Source organism: Lontra canadensis, unplaced genomic scaffold, assembly GCF_010015895.1.
Source record: "Lontra canadensis isolate GAN:19392208 unplaced genomic scaffold, GSC_riverotter_1.0 scaffold16, whole genome shotgun sequence".
Classification (NCBI taxonomy): domain Eukaryota; kingdom Metazoa; phylum Chordata; class Mammalia; order Carnivora; family Mustelidae; genus Lontra; species Lontra canadensis.
Window position 1 is genome coordinate 6,131,832 of NW_022631010.1, and position 17,340 is coordinate 6,149,171.

The window sequence follows — 17,340 nt, forward strand, 5'->3', positions numbered from 1 at the left end:
GGAAAGGGTCAGATGATGATGGTCCTCTTCCCCACCTCTTCCTCGTCATTACTGAGCTGTATGAACTTTTACCTGAGTTTGACAGAAAACTATTGGAAGATTCTAAGCATGGAAGTAACTTGCCTACCCCTCCACCTTCATCTCTGGCTTTCATCCTACCCCAGTGAACTCTTCCACTCTCTTGAACCTCACATTTCCTCCATGGGACAGAATTTTCTCTTGCCTGTCTCTCTACCCTTCTCCCCATGTTTAACTCATTGACTAATCCTTCCTGAGATTTTGTCTCAGATGTCATTGCTCCCAGTAAGTTCTCTGTGGCCCCATGGTCTGATGTGGATTTCCTTGGTCCCTGGGAAGTATTTCCTATAGCTCTTATCACTCTATTCTATAATTGTCTGTTCACCTCTGTCACCTCCAGGCTATGAACTTTCTGAGGGAAGCCTGTCTCTTTTTTTCACTCTTGTGTCACCTCTACCTTACATGCCTAGAATAGATCCTGAAAAACATTACTCTCAAAAGAAGAATGAATGACTGGATGATGGTTGGTTGGATGGAAGGTTGGATGGATGGATGGACGGACGAATGGACAGATGGACAGACAGATAGTAACTTAGAAAAAATCTCATGGAAAAGAACCAAGGACTTCAGCCATTGCCCCCTCTACTGTATAGACTGAAAGGCTGGGGAGGGTATTTCTGTAGATACCGCTGAGGGGTAGGGCAGAGGCTAGGTGGTAGACTGGTGGCATATTCTAGCTTTAATTGTTGTTCCCTTGGAAACAATTGAACCATCCTGGCTCCTTCCAACCCTACATTTCCATCTTCCATTCTAGCTTTCTAATGAAGAGACAATAAAGAACATCACTCACTGGACTCTGTTTAACTATTACAATGCCTCAGGTTGGAACGAGAGTGTCCCCCGGCCACCCTTGCACCCCGCAGATGTGCCCCGGGGTTCTTGCTGGGAGACAGCCGTGGGCATTGTGAGTAATTACGCTGTCCTGCATAAGTGATCCCTGTTCTCAGTCCTTTGTTATTTCTTTCTGGATGTTTCTATTTTTAAGCCACCAAAATTCAAGCCAGTATTTCCTAGGAAACTTTTACCTTTTCTCTTTCCCATTTTTTTTTCAGCATCCCATATACTTTTCTACATGCTCCATTCATCGGTCTAATACCACTTGGATTCATTTAGAGTCTTACTGTAGATTTCACTGAAAGCCTGAGGTTCTCCATCTCAAAATAAGGAATAAATACTCCTAAAAACTGGGGGCAGGATTTGTGTCCATATATGCATCTGTGCATTTTTGTAAAGAGAATTAATGGTTTTCATTAGTCCCAAATATTAACAACTACCATTTCACCATATGCACTGTCACCACCATTCCAGTAGCTTGCATAGTATGGACTTCAAAGGCTAATGTTCTTTGCCTTCCTGGGAAGAAACTTGAAGTATTTTCAGGTAACACAGGGATCAGCTGTCCTCTCTTCCTCAACTCCATCTCCTGCCCAGGGCTTTCTTTCCTATGCCACCACACTGAGATGCAGAGTTTATTACTTCATCATGGGTTCCCTGAAGAATCCAATCACACAAAGCATTAGACAGCAGTGTTTTTAACTGAGGGTGGTGAAGTACAATGAAGGAAGGGATGTATCATATAGTCCATCAAACATTGCCTATAAATCCACCAGCAGATATTTTCCTGTGGCAGAGTTTCCTTCCCATGGGGTCCCGAAAGCCTTTTTTCCCTAGTTCCTCCGTGGAGGCTCAGACTCATCATTTCTTATCTCTTCTAGTCCAGATTCCCCCCATACTCTTGAAATCCTCCTCCTTTGTACATTCATGTACAAAGCAATCCAGCTTCCCAAGCTCCTGCATTTCTAAAGCCATCACGGGATATAACAGAGAAAGAGTCTTCAAGTCAATAAAACCCACCCTCCTTAGAAGGCAAAAGAGAGTCTATTACCTATGTGGTTCCTTTGGAATACTCTGCAATAGAATTTCTCATGTCCTGTCTCGTGCCCTTGGAAGATGTCTCTCTTGCCTTCCTCCCTGAATGCCCATCACTGTTCCCAACACTGGTTAAAGCTTGTCTCTTTCTGAACATGTCAGTAATGATAGGTTTGATCTGTTACCTCCTGCTCACCTGTATCCTTCACTGCCTCCACCACACATCCCAGAGCATCACCTTGCACAGAAGTGGAGACCTGATACATGTTGATTTGTCTGTTACTTAGGAGCATTAACTTGAATTCTTTTTGAGGAATAATCCTGAAAACTCATCAGCTGTTCATCCAGCAAACATTCTTTAATCATCTTGAAGGATACAAAAATGAATAAAGCAGACCCTGTGCCCCCAAGGAAATCCAAGGCTATTAGACAGATGTCTTAAAGGTTGTGATGATGCCTGGTAGATCTTTTCCAATTTTTTAAATTAATAAATTATATACACTCTATAAAGCAGAGAAAAACTTTGCTTTTGGCTCTTCTACTATGTGCCTCATGAAAACACCTGCATGATTATCTCTGTATAACAAGCCAAAAATCCAATTAGCAGGAGATGAAGAATGCTGGCTCTTGTCCCCAGGGACGATGGTCAGATTCAGTCTTAGCTGGGGGCAGCTACACTTCAGAGGAGGTGCAGGAAGCAAGGAGGGAGCCTTCAGATCCTCTCTCTGTGCAATAGTGCTGATAACTGCCATACACTGGGCATTGCCAATGTCCTAGACAATTTGCATGCATAATTGCTAAGCTTCCCAATAACCCTGCAAGGTTGATATCACTATCAGCTTTCAGAGGCTCAGAGACTATTCCAAAAGCAAAAGATGATTGGTAACTTGTAGAGCTGGGAACTAAAAGTAATGATTTTCCAAAGCCTGGGGTCCTTTTTCTGTACCGCCTCTGTACCACCATGAGCCAGCAGGTCACAGAAAAGATTCAAGTGGGTAGGGAAGACTTTTCATGGCTTCAGTCAGCTGGGAGAAATGGACAAGGTTTGACGTGACCATGCCTTTTTTTCCTGTGCTGCCCCTTGCAGGAATTTATGAGGCTGACGGTGTCTGACATGCTGGTAACATACATCACCATCCTGCTGGGGGACTTCCTGCGGGCTTGTTTTGTCCGGTTCATGAACTACTGTTGGTGCTGGGACCTGGAGGCTGGATTTGTAGGTCACCGTTTCATGAACATCCCACAGAGAGGGGTCTCAACCATCCTATCTGATACAGTCAGATGCATTCTTGGGCATTTATTTGGATAATTGATGCCAGTCTCTGCTCTGCAAAATAGTGAAGCATTTCATCTCTATTTCCTTTAAGTGACCTATTTGCCTTCCGAGACGAAACTCCACTTTTTCCTCATGTAATTAACAATATGACCTTCCTATCTGGCACTTGGCCTTGGGAGATCACATGCTTTGGTACTGAGCAGACAGTAGTAGAGAAATGCCAAAGTGGCATCAACTCTCATTAGGGAAGGCAAAGACCACCATCCTTTGGAGTCCACACCGAGCAAGGTATAGGAATGGTAACAGAAGTGGGTAAGACAAAATGGTAGTTTCTTTTTTTTTAAGATTTTATTTATTTATTTGAGAGAGAGAGAGCAAGAGCAAGCATGAGGGATGAGGAGAGGGAGAAGCAGACTCCCTGATGAACAGGGAGCCTGAAGCAGGGCTTGATCCCAGGACCCTGAGATCATGACCTGAGCCAGAAGCAGACACTTAACCAACTGAGCCACCCAAGCAGCCTAGAAATGGTAGTTCTTAATTTTTGAGACTGTAATGAAATCCTGGGGTGGGAGAGGGCAGGTGGATGTGAATGTTTCGGAAAGTCTTGGGACAAACCAAGAACATAGTAACCATTGGTGCTATCTTCTGGATTATGCTTTGATAAACCTCTTTGCACTCATTTCCTCCACCTGAGATACTCTTCTTCCTCCCCTACCTGGGAAACTGCTCCTTCTAAATGTGTGTCATCTCCTCTCTGTAGTGGCCTTCTGTGATAAGGCAGAATGTCTGGCTTCCTCTGTCCTGTGTGTGTCTCTTCCACAACACCTCACTCGCTGTCCCTATAAGTCACTGTTGTTGGGGGGTGGGAGGGGCACAACCCCTTAACTGATCTCCATATCTTGTTTACCTGTGTCATCATCATGACCTGCAGTAAGGTACCTGGTCTAGGTAAGGGCTCCAGTACAGGTTTCTGTCATATTTTTTTTTCTTTTAGTCGCCAGCCACAATTTTGCACAAGCCTACTCAACTTCTCTTCACAGTGAGGAAAACTTCATAATCTCATCCGAGAACAAGGTTGAAAGAACCTCATGCTCAAAGAAGATGCCATCTTTAATAGGACAAAAGGAAACTGCTAAGATATTGCCCTCAAATTAACTTATAAGTTTAACTTATACTAAATTTCATTCTAAAAATAAACATGTAGAAATAGCCAGGAAAAATTTTAAGACAGCAAAATGAAAGGGACTAGACCTACCATTATGTTAAAACATATTATGAAGCTATAATAATTAAAACTAGTACTAGGGAACAGCCAAAGTTATCAATGGAACAGAATAGAAAATCCAGAAATACAATCTATACGAAATAATCTATGTGGAAATTTAGTTTAGGATAAAGGCAGTCTTTCAACCCAGTGGGAAAGGATTTTATAACAAAGGGTGGAGACAACTGGTTGACCACTGGGGGAAGGGACTATATCTCTCACCCATTTCACCTACATACATAAATTGTAGGTAGATCAAAGTTTTCATCATCAAAAAATTAAATCATAAATGTCTAAAAGAAAGCATATATAAAGTTACAATCTTGGGGTGAGGACAATTTTTCTAACCAGGACACAAAACACAGAGATGAGAAGTTTTCAAAAATATTTTTAAACATTTCATTTTAAGGTCCCAAGACTAAGCCCTCATTTATTTGGAAAATGCACATTTCCTCTTCCTCCTTTGATCCATTCCTGACCCTCCTTTCTCTCCTAATTTCTTCCTCTTCCTCATCTCTGTCTCTCTTGACTTCCATTTCCAGAGGACAAATGGGGAAGTCGGTTTAAGCATGTTGCCTGAGGACCCCTCACTCCCCAGTGCTCACACAATCTGCAGTCTTTCAAATAGTTGACAAATCTCCAAAATTCTGAAAATCAGAGTCTGGCTGAGCTCTTTCCTTTGCACGAACTACTCTCAAACTAGAGGAAAATGAGAAGGAGAAAAGATAGTTGGAGGAGTGGTTTAATTATTGTGTTTGCGTGTTTGCTTTTAAAACTATCATTTGACCCCTCACGTAATTATTTGCATTTGGTTACCTATTAGATTTATTCCTTTATTATAATTTTAAGGTAAATTTCTGATTAGAGCATTGATAAAATGTTCTCGTTGGGGCCAGGGTCCTCCCAAGAATACACAGTTGGCCTGCAGGCCCTAAAAGGTTAAAAACTCTCACTTTTTTAATGGAAAAAGTAATTGGAAAAACTTTCGACTTTGAGAATTTCAAAACCTTCCTTGAAACTTGGAAAATGTGTTAAAGAAACAGAACCATGAATCCAAGGCTCCTCTAAGATCACCAGAGCAGGCTCTTTGGGATAGGGTGTCTCTGGCTTAGCCAGTTGGCTGGTCATGGAGGCCTGCTAATGCCTAACAACTTCCTTTCTCTCTGTCTGCCTCCCCCTGCAGCCGTCATATGCTGAGTTTGATATTAGTGGAAATGTACTTGGTTTGATCTTCAACCAAGGAATGATCTGGTGAGCTATGTGTTTTGTTTGGGGACCACCTCATCAGGGAAGTCAGAAAACTGGAATCCCAGGCTTGGCCTCCCAGCTAGCTGGGGAAGAGGTTAGACAAATCCTCAGGCCTCTCTGAACTGCCTCTTTTCAGATGACAAATAGAGGACAGGACAAGATGAGAACCAGGACCATATCTGGCCTACTCATGGGCTACCACGGACAAAGAGGAAAGGAGAGGAACAGAGGAAGGCTGAAGGGGAATGAGAAGGAGGAAGGAAAAAAGGACGAAGTAGAGAAGGGAGGAAGGAAGAGGCAAAAGGGAGAGAGGAGGAGAAACAGAGGAGGAAAGAGAAGAGGAGGGAGAAAACAGGTAAGAGAGGAGGAGGAAAGGAGCCAAGGGTCTTCCTCCTCTGAGGCAGGGGTTAGAAGAAAAGGCTGAGTAATTTCAACCAAAGACTTTTAAGAGACTGAGGGCTCACTGAAAGCCAGTGTCCCATTCTCTTCATTTGAGAACTTCAGATAATTTTCTGAGCAGCACTATTGTTTTAGGGGAACCACAGAGAAAGAGACAGGAGGCCAAATAATTTGTTAGGTGCCTCGTGGTCATAACCCAAGCCAGTGGTGCTTGGAGATCTCCCTCTCCTGAGGAATGGGTGGCTACGGCTTGGCAATAAATGTCCAGCTTAAATGGGAGACCACTGATTTCAGAACATGCGGGGAAGGCAGTGAGGCCTCATGCTCCTAACCCATCTATGCCATTTCCTCCTGTCATCCTTCCTTGGCCTCACCTCCTGGGGGGCCAACTGAGTATGAGGTTTCTGCCCTTCCAGGATGGGCTCCTTCTACGCTCCAGGACTGGTAGGCATCAACGTGCTGCGCCTGCTGACCTCCATGTACTTCCAGTGCTGGGCAGTGATGAGCAGCAATGTGCCCCACGAACGCGTGTTCAAAGCCTCCCGATCCAACAACTTCTACATGGGCCTCCTGCTGCTGGTGCTCTTCCTCAGCCTCCTGCCAGTGGCTTACACCATCATGTCCCTCCCGCCCTCCTTCGACTGCGGACCATTCAGGTGCATAGTCCCAGTTGCATGGGAGCAGCTCCTTCCCCAGAGCAGTCTGTTGAGAGAGCCATGGCTCAGAAGTCCTCTTCTAGCATCCCATCAGCCTGCAAAAGGCCATGGAGCTCTGTGCAAATCATCAGAGCCATTCAATGGCGTTTTCTGCAAGGATGGACATGTTCTATCTCTGCATGATCCAATATGGTAGCCCCCAGCCACGTGTGGCTCTTGAACATTGGAATGACAACCAAGAAACTGAATTTCTTTATTCCATACAATTCACTGTAATTTAAATAACCTCCCATGCCTGATGGCTACCATATTGGACAGTGCAGCTCTGACCTTTTAACAAGTGGATAGTCTACTGCTCCGGATTACCTTACCATAGGATGAGTAATGGGGGGGATAGTCTGAAGATGAAATAACCATACATTTATAAGTGCCATTCACATTGGAAGCAGCAACTGAGACTTTTGACTTGGTTCCCATCCCCTGCAGAGCATTTGTCAGCACTGTGGGTTCAGGGTATAAGCAGACCAGTTTAGGAGACTGGACATTGTATAAAGAATGTATAAGTAATGAGATAAGGAGGTACACTGAGAAATAATATGCATCTGCTGCTCTCTTTCCAAGCATAAGACCCTCTGGAAATAAAGCCATCTCTCTACTCCATAAGAAGGAGTTCTGTGGTTCAAGCAGTTTGGGACATGCTGACCATTTTATCTGCCACCTTCTCACTTAAAAATGCTTGGGGCACACTATTAATGGATCAGAAGTCAGCATTTCTGTCCTTCTTGACCATAGACTCTTCATGGAACACTCATCCAGGGCCAGAAGTGAGGTGAGGTGGGTGAGGCACCGTTCTGAGCTTGCACGACACTACGAGTGAGTAGCTCCTTCCGTTGTGCATCCCAGGGCCTGACCCAGCTCACTCTGATCCTGGCTCTGGGCCTACCATAGTGGATCAACACATGGGGAAATGCTGCTCTGGTACTTTTCCATTTAGAAGGGACTTATGTAGCTAAAGCCCTGTAGTGTGTACCCCCCCACACCCCCAGTGAGTGCTGTGATGCTCAGAGGCAGTAGTGGCGTGCTCGTGGCAGAGTGAGATCTGGCTGCACAGAGGTTCAGGTGGAAGGAATGCGATTGGGGGGTGACCAGATCTAGAGAAGAAGAATTTGCTGAGCTGTAGAAGGCCTGGGATGCCAGGCTGAAGGGAGAGCCACATGATAAGAATGGTAGAACCCTCTCTTGACTTCTTCCTAAGCAAGGTTTGGAGGGCTGAGCTCTAGATACAAATGCCAGTGCTCCTTTGTTCAGGCTGCCTACCTGCTGCCAGAAAGGAGGCCCAAGGGCAGGCCTAAGCCATGCCTGGCCCTTGCCCTCTGCCCCACCCTTGCTTCGTCTGCTACCCTCAGAGGCCCTGACAGCCTACAGCCAGAGAGCAGGGAAAGGAATCTGAAAACGGAACTCAGAAGGAAACATGGCTGCCACCGCCTTCCTGTCACCCTTCTCATCAAAACTCACCAACAGTTAGTTCATTCCTCAGATATTTCTACAGCTATTCTCTCTCTCACTTGCTTCAGGTGTTTTCTCAAAGGTCACCTTCTCAGTGAGACCTTCCCTGGAGAGCCTAACTAAAATGTCACACACAGTCTTCTTATCATTGTTTCTGCTTATTGTATCTCCTGATCAACATCTAACAGTCCAGGTTTTTTGCTTATTTATTGTGTTCGTTGTCTATCGCCTTCACCAGGACATAAGCTCCAGGAGGGTGTGATTTTTGCTTCCTTTCTTACTGCCTTATACCCAGTGTCTAGAAGAGAATGCCTAGTTTATGGTCAGTGTTCAAACTAGACCCTTCACATCTCAAAAATTCACTTTTACCTGGAGGGACTTGGGGTTTCAACCAGATCCAAACAGACAACATTAACGGCTGAGACATAGAATTTCTGTAGAGTTTCATTGGAGCACAGCCACACCCATTTGCTTACATATAATCTCTTGCCACAGATTTCTCACAACAACAGCACAATGGAGTCATGTCAACAGAGACCATCTGGTTCACAAAGCTAAAATCTTTATTATTAGCTTTTCCCAGAAGAAAAACTTCTCAACCCCCTAACTCTAGAGTCAGCTCAGTCAGTTGCCAGCTGGGTCATCTTGTGAAGTTACTTAACTCCCTACACCACAAGTTAATTGCCTATAACATGGAAATAATTGTAGTGCTTCTGTCCTAGTGTTGTTATGAGGATTTAGTGTATTATTTGCAAAACACTTAAAGGAGGGTGCTAATTTCCATGGTAAGGTGTATATACGAGTTTGTGAAGCCTGAGCCCTGCCCAAGTTGGGGGTAGTTGGTACACCTAACAAGGCTATGAGGTGGAAAGCATCATCTACACCAGGGCTCAGCTACCTTTTTCTGGTAAGAGCCTGACAGTAAATATTTTCAGCTCGGGAATCAGGAGAAAAAAAATCAAGAATATTATGTAAATACTTCTATAATTAGAGAAACAAATGGTCACAAAGTTTATATTATTGACAAAACTCAAGATACGATAATAATAGAGGATAATTTTTGTAATATAGGTCTACCGATGGAAAGAATGGAGTTCTTGAGGGGAAGGCGATGATAATATCTCACATAACAGGGGCTCAAAGTTACTGTCCCTTGTCATCAACATCAGATTTACTTCTTAGAGAGCAGTACAGTCCATCTTTTTACCAGACATGACAACACATCTCCTATCCTAGAAGAAAAATTCCCGTAAAGCTTTACTACTACTAAGCCATTGAACTGCTATGCAGTTGGGCAAGCCAGAATCCTCAGTTTCCATTTCTGACAAAATGTGCAGTTTGGAAAATGATTAACTTATGAGAGCAGATGAAATTCACTATTGACATTATTGACTGATTGCAGTAGCACATGAAAGATTTAAATATTTTCTGCAAATTACCCAATGATGAGTAAGGTAGTGAATAACCATAGTCTGTCCACACCTAAAATTTCACAAGCTTTATAAATTTGTCCAGCTAAGCCTTCTTCTGCCCTATATATATTTTGACCATTGTCAACTGTAGCATGTCATAGCAGATCCCACATCAATTGTACCAAATTCCATTCCATTCAGTTGTACTGAATTAACGTATTCTCAACTTCTTTGAGAAAATTTCATCCATATTTGTTCCACATGGTGTATTCATAGAAATCAGTTCTTCAGTCACTTCAAACTTGGCATTCGTTCCTCAGTTAAACAACTGAGCAGCATCAGTAACATCTACTGACTCATCAAAGGCCAAAGAAAACCACTTGACATTTACCTCTCTTGGAATATACCCTTGTTCTCAATGTCCTCAACTCTTCAAGCAGCTGCTTTTGCTGGAAATTCTCCAAGTCTTAAGCAAGTTTATTTCCTCCAGATACATTTCTTCAGCTCCTGCAATCAAATACAATTTAATCACTTCACCACTGGTCAGTGAGGAACATGATTTTGGGAAGTGGAGGAAAGGGGAGTCCTTGCTATATAGAGAACAGAAAGCTTAGCTGAATGATGTCCTACAGGTATATGGAAATCTGAATCTGTAAATAATGAACTTGGATGTTTGGCTAAGGAGATTCCTGAGCAAAGTATTGAAGGTGCAACCTGGTTTCGTCCTGCTGCTTCTACTAAAATGTGAGAGGAAAGAGACAAATTGAGAAAAGAACTGATAAGCCTAAAGGAACCAGAACCTGATGATTTGGGAAATTCTCAGCCTGTCCAGATTGCTAAAGACACTGCAAACAGATTTACTGGCAGGAAAGCATGCTCTAAAGAAAAAAAAGGGGGGGGGGCAGGCTGAGCAACTTTTGCAAGTGCCTCTGAGGGATCAAAAAACCTAAATATTCATTCATGCAGAGGATTTTTTTAAGGACTGGGATCCTCTCAACCATCTCAGCAGAAGGCAAGCATAGAGATAGAATTCTCCAGTAAAGATCTGTGTGGGACCCTCTTGTCTAATGGACTGAATTCCCATGACATACATGGAAGACCCACCAGATATTTAAGAATGTCATATGAGCAGTAACACTGCCATCTTTTACTGTTATCTTAGGGCTGACACATCACTGTATTTTGGGAGTAAATAACTCATTTTCTAGTTTTATGGGTCCATAGAGAGAAGAATTTTGCCCCAAGATGGATCATACCCAAGGTCTCACCTATATGTAATTTAGATGGTGAGATTTGGGACTTTTGTGCTGATGATATTTAGATGAGATTTTGGACTGTGGGTTGATGCTTTATAGGGTTGCAAGTTTGGGGGATACATGGATAGCAATGAATGTACTTTGCAGGTGAGATGAACATGAATCTTCAAGGACTAGAGAGCATAAGGTGATGGGCTGAATAATGGATCCTGAAGATGTTTGCTTCTCATCCCTGGAACCTGTGGACCTTATTTTACACAGCAAAGTGACCTTTGCCAATGTGATTAAGTTAAGGATCTTGAGGTGGAGAGATTATCCTGGATTATCCCGATGAGCCCTAAATCACAAGTTTCCTTATAAGAGGGAGGCACAGGGATATTTGACTACAGAAGAACAGAAAGTGATGTCACCATGGAAGGAGAGGCGTTACCAGTTTTGAAGACAGAGGAAGGGGCCATGAGCCAAGGAATGCCAGGAATAAAGCATGAGATGCTGGGGAAAAAAATGAGGAAACAGATTCTCCCCTAGCACCTCCCTCTGTAGGGAGTGCAGCCCTGCCAACACCTTGGTGTCAACCTAGTGAAACACATCAGACTTTTGGCATGCAGTACTATAAGAGAACAAATTTGTATTGTTTAAAGTAACCTGTGTGGCAATTTGTTATAACACCCACTGGAAACTAATACATCACGTAATACATCATGATTCAAGGACAAAATAACCCATACTTAATTGTGACTTAAAAGCATAACAGGTGAAATTCACTTTTCTTGGTTTTACATGACAGGAACGCATGAATAAGAATAAAAAATGAATTAATTAAATGTCATAATACGATACACATGGCACTTAAAAGCGCTAAGCATTGAGATGGCCATGAGTGGTCTCTGACACAACTATTTCTTGTCAGCCATTAGAGCACAAAAACAACCACAGACCATATATAAATAAACAGGCATGGCTGTGTTCCAATAATATTTTACTTAGTGACACTAAAGTTTGAATTTCCTACTTCAATTTTTATGTATCACAAAATATTCTTCTTTTTTCCCCCCAACCACTGAAATATGTAAAAACCATTCTTTGTTTTCAGGCCATAGGAAAACAAATCATAAGTCAAATCTGGCCCATGGGCCATTATTTGCCAACCTTTGATCAATACTTTACAGAAGAGAAAGATGAAGCTTCTGGCTGCAACATATTGGAGGGCACTTATCATTTGATGACGCCATACATGTGTTTTATATAAAGTTGTATCTACACCCTCTAAACAATTCTCTGAGGCAAATACAATTATTCTACTCATAATATCATATTATACTGTATCATTATTATGCTATATTATACAGATAAGGCTATATTATACATAATACATTATTATGCTATATTATACAGATATCATAATACCATATTATATTGTATCATTATTATGCTATATTATACAGATAATGTAGCATAATATTATGCTATATTATGCATAATATTGTCATTATTATGTTATATTATACAGCAGAGAAATTTTCAGTATCTTGGCCAAAGATATCAAACATCTACAGCACTGTCTGATAGAATTTTCTATGTGATGAAAAAAAATTCCATATCTACTCTTCAAAAATAGTAGCTACTAGTCCCATGACTACTGAGCATACTTGAAATGTGAGACTAAAAAACCTGAATTTTTAATTTTACTTAATTTTAATTAACTTTTTTTATCAAAAGAGTTGTTTAATCATGAAAAGGGAAATGGTCCAATAACTAACTAATAAACATAAACAACATAAAGGATGCTGGGTGTTGACTTCTTAGTGCTCATCATTTTTAGCCATCAGCTGCAGCTGTCCGTATTTGCTGTTTTCCTCTGTAGAAAAGGGAAAAAAGACAGACCTAGAGCAAATCAGAATGAGAAACTGAGTGCTCTGGTATTGATCTGCCAGAGAAAATACAGGATGCCCAGCTGAGTTTAAATTTTAGATAGATAATGAATAATTTGCTCTGTGAGACATACTTATACTTCTGAAATTCAAATTTAGCTGGACATCTTGTATTTTTTTTAATTAACTTTTTTTTTCTTTTAAAGATTTTATTTATTTATTTGACAGACAGAGATCACAAGTAGGCAGAGAGGCAGGCAGAGAGAGAGAGGAGGAAGCAGGGTCCCTGCGGAGCAGAGAGCCCAACGTGGGACCCGATCCCAGAACCCTGAGATCACGACCCGAGCCGAAGGCAGAGGCTCAACCCACTGAGCCACCCAGGCGCCCTTAAATTAACTTTTAAATTGATTTTTATTTTATTCTTTTTTTTTTAATAGCTACACTGAACAACACAGCTCTAATGGGGAGACCGAGGGAACTGAGAGAAACAGGCAGAAAGAGAATAAATAAATTATCCCGTGTGTCCCACAGCTAATAGATGAAGGAGCAAGGATTTGAACCAGGAATTTTAAGCCCTAAAGTCCATTTCTTGGCCCTGAAATGATTAACCATAGCCATCAAGGGACTGTAGTCTCTGGGCAGGAATTTGTGGAAGTCAGTCTGCATAATAGTTCTTGGGTATTTGAAGAAAATCAAAATTACCACTGTGACCTGTCCAGGAGCCTGTCCTAAGTGATCCAATCTCCTGAAACTATCATCTGAAGACAATTTGTAGGTATTTCTGAGCAACCCCATGAAGTTGTCTCCAACATAAGCCTCTGGAGAGCTCTTTCCTTCCCTGGGGGCCCAAAGGGAGCTCCATGTTGATCTTACAACCAGCTGGCAGGCAATTTTCTCCCAGGAGAGTAGAGTAGAAAACCCATTTTCATCTTGCTAAGGAAGATGTCAGACCCAGGAGACCCATGCAGGTTGAGAAGTTCTGAGGTTCCAAGGACATGATGCTGGCCAGAGGGCTGACCAGCTATAAGACAGAGCCAAATGGCAGCCCCTCATGGGGCATGTTTTACATGCAGCCCCTTTGGAGCAGAGCTCTGGTTCTTCTGGGAAAGCAGTGGTGAGTGGCAGCTTGGGACACACGGGGACACGGGCGCAGCTGTGTTCGCCACACAAGCTTCATATATTGAGCTGTCATATGTTCTCTCTTCTTCACAGTGGGAAAAACAGAATGTATGATGTCATCCAAGAGACAATTGAAAATGATTTTCCAACCTTCCTGGGCAAGATCTTTGCTTTCCTTGCCAACCCTGGCCTGATCATCCCAGCCATCCTGCTGATGTTGTAAGTTAGGGGCTCTGCCTCCTGGCAACCTTCCCCTTACACTTGAGACTTCCCAGGCAGGTCCTTCTCCTCCAACCCCCAGCCCTCTTCCTTAATCTGCATTTCCCAGAAGCAGATCCTGAGACAAAGATGCAAAGGCAAATAGTTCACTGGGGAGCGAGGGAAGGAAGTGAGATGGGGAAGGGGACAGCAAGATCATTACCACTGGGATGACTTTAATCCTGCTGGGGAACACTGCGAAACAGTGGGGCTCAGAGTTATCCGGCTCAAGGGTCAGGGATGGGGCATCTGTAGACCAGCACCCATAGCTCACTGGTGGGTTGGACTGGGAAACCTAAAAGGGGAGCAGGGTGGGTTAGTTCCCTGGCAATTTGGGTCAGCTGCATTCCTGGGTCAAAGGGTTTCTGCAGGGGATGGAAAGGAAGCTCCAGGCACAGAGATAAAGGAACTGCTAGTCATAAGTCTTTCAGGGAGCACACTGAAAGACGGGGCCCAAGGAATATGGATGGCCACTGACAGTATCTGTAACACTCTTCTAAACACTCCTTAGAAATATCAAAGCCGTCTGGGCTCTGGGTCTCTGAGAAAGCAGAGGGTCTGATTCAGCCTGTCCTTGGGTGCACTGGAACCTTTGGTTCATTCCCCACTCTCCCTCCCACCAAAGACCGAGAAACCCGTGAGAATGGTGAGTAGGTTGGGTGATCTCTGGACCCCCAACACCAGCCCCAGGCCTAGGGCAGAGGAGGCAAATAACACACGTTCAAGGAAAGAGCAAGGGAAGAAAGAAAAGAAGAAGGTGGGAAGTGAGACTCCTGAATTTGAATTATGGTCATCGAAAATGTACTGGTGAAAATATTAGGGTGTTTTTTCTTTACAAAAACCCATTTTGGCATGCTTTTTTTAAAATTGTGAAATATTCCTAACATACAGAAAAGTACAGACAACATGAATGGGATCACAAGAGTAAACAGATGTTACTAGTTTGCATTATTTGCACCAATCTGTCCTTTACAAGAAATAAAATATTACAGATACACTTCAAGCCCTCTCCCACCCAATCCAGCTCTCTTTTTCCCTCCCCAAAAGTAACCACTGTAGGAATTCACTGTGATCATTTCCACACGTAGTTGGGTGTTTTCATCAGGCATGGCTGTGCTATCCTTTTCTGGGCTTTAAATTTTTTTCAGGAATGGTTCACTTTCTCACTCAACATTATATTTGGGAGATGTATCCATGTGGATCCAGGAGCTCTACTCCTCTATGAACGGCTCTACTCCACTCTGCAGTGTGATTAAACCACAGTTTTTCTGTCCCTCTGCAGAGAGGTGGTTAGGTTTCCCACTTTTTTGCTATTGCAAATGTGGTCCTTGTGCAGATGTGTGAGGGCTTCTCTTGGACAGACCTCTGGAAGTAGAAGTGCAGAGTCATACGTATGTGTTTCCCCAGTCCTTCTAGAGAGTGTTGAATTGTTCCCCCAAATAGGTGTATTTTCTTACATCTTTGACTGGAACATCTTCTGCTCCTAGTCGTGGCCTAAGAAAGGACTGGCATGATAGTGACCACCTGTACTAGCCCTTGAATGCCTGAGGAAATTCTGGAACCCAGACCTGACCCCTTACAGGCAGCAAAGGGAAATGCTGAATTTGGGAATGGAGGGACACAGCCACCCATGAGCATTTCCTCCTCTCTGACCCCCAGTTCCTCCCTAATAGATGGGTGGTTAGTTAGGAGAGAAGGTGAGGTCTGGCCTTCAGGGTAGGAGCCTTACAAAACAGGTTCTGCTACCTCCCACTGTCCTCCCTGACTCCCCCTGAGTCTTTGCTGCCTCGGGCTCATGGGATAGCCTCTGACCCACACTCTGCCCTAAACACAACAGGATTCCTCCTCTCTGGCTGGAAAGAGCTCGGGGACTCAATGAATTGGCTCTGGGTGGCCCCGCCCTGAGAGGAAGGCTTAGAAGACCCAAGCTGGAGCAGCTAAGACTTTAAATCTATGGAGAAAAATGACAAAGAAGGATGAACCTCAAAAGCTCCCAAGTAACAGGATGGCGAGGCACCCAATCCACGTGGTACCTTGGCTTTTATGGCCCCTCCCCTCTCAGGTGGTGCACCTAGGTCATAGCCCTCAACCTTAGGTCCTGTGAAAGGGAAGCTTCAAAGGACACCCGGTGGGAGCTGGACTCTGAAAACCAGCCCAGGACCAGACATCCCCATCAGCGCTCCCTAAGCAGGGACCTCCAGGCCTTCTGCACTTGTGCTTCTAGGCAAACTTGGAGTAGGCACCTAGCATCCAGACCTTCCTCTCTTAGCCCTTGATGACTGGGGAAGGAGCTTTGGCTTTAAATATTTGGCTCCAACAAGTACTGATAGATGGGGTAACCTTCGACAAAGTACTTAACCTCTCTGAGTTCTAGGAGACTGATTTGGAAAGATGGGAGACATCCTTTCAACTTCATGGGGTTTCTGTGAAAACCACAGATGTGGAGTGGGACACGCATGACACAGAACCTGACCCAGGGCAGCTCCCCAGGAAGTATAAGCAACTTCTTCTGCTTTCAATAACCCCTGCCCCTCCCCCACCTCTTCAGATTTCCAAGAAGAATGATTCCTTAGCCAACATTTACTGAGCTGAGAGCTTAAAATGTGTAGGTCATTTCCGCTTTTAATAAAATAGAAAATAGGGTGTCCAGAACCTTCTCCTCATTAAGTCGGGAGGTTAATCTCTCCACCGTGCCCAGAGGCAAACTACTCCAGGAAGCCTGCCTTGATTCCTCCAGAAGGAGTCCAGCTCTTGTCATTTTCCAAGACTGCCTTATCACAGGAGGCTCACTTTTCTCTTGCAGCCTGGCCATCTACTACCTGAACTCAGTTTCCAAAAGCCTTTCCCGAGCTAATGCCCAGCTGAGAAAGAAAATTCAAGCGGTGAGTCTGTCAGGAGTATTCATTTGAAAAGATGTCATGGTTTTGGTTTTTGCTAATTTGCTCTGTGAGCCCAGTTGTATTAGCTAAATGGCTTCCTTCCAAACCAGATCCCAAAGTATCTGTGTTACAGGAAGCCTTGTAAGATTGAACAACATGCATTTCTATTTTGAGGTTATTCAGGGGGCACACAATAATGATGGCTTAAATTTGGAGAGGTTGTTAAAGAACAGGAGACATTCAATGGAC

At 43.5% G+C, this 17,340-nt stretch overlaps 1 protein-coding gene across 1 annotated transcript in view; it reads left to right on the top strand.

Annotated features, from left to right (window-relative positions):
• The window catches only part of TMC2 (transmembrane channel like 2), a 52,033-nt gene that overhangs the window by 30,649 nt on the left and 4,044 nt on the right, over window positions 1-17,340 (top strand). The window contains exons 12-17 of the mRNA XM_032859430.1: window positions 833-982; window positions 3,035-3,163; window positions 5,671-5,738; window positions 6,551-6,790; window positions 14,048-14,173; window positions 17,016-17,094. Of these exons, the coding sequence (XP_032715321.1) occupies window positions 833-982; window positions 3,035-3,163; window positions 5,671-5,738; window positions 6,551-6,790; window positions 14,048-14,173; window positions 17,016-17,094 (792 nt within the window). The remainder of the gene's footprint in view (window positions 1-832; window positions 983-3,034; window positions 3,164-5,670; window positions 5,739-6,550; window positions 6,791-14,047; window positions 14,174-17,015; window positions 17,095-17,340) is intronic.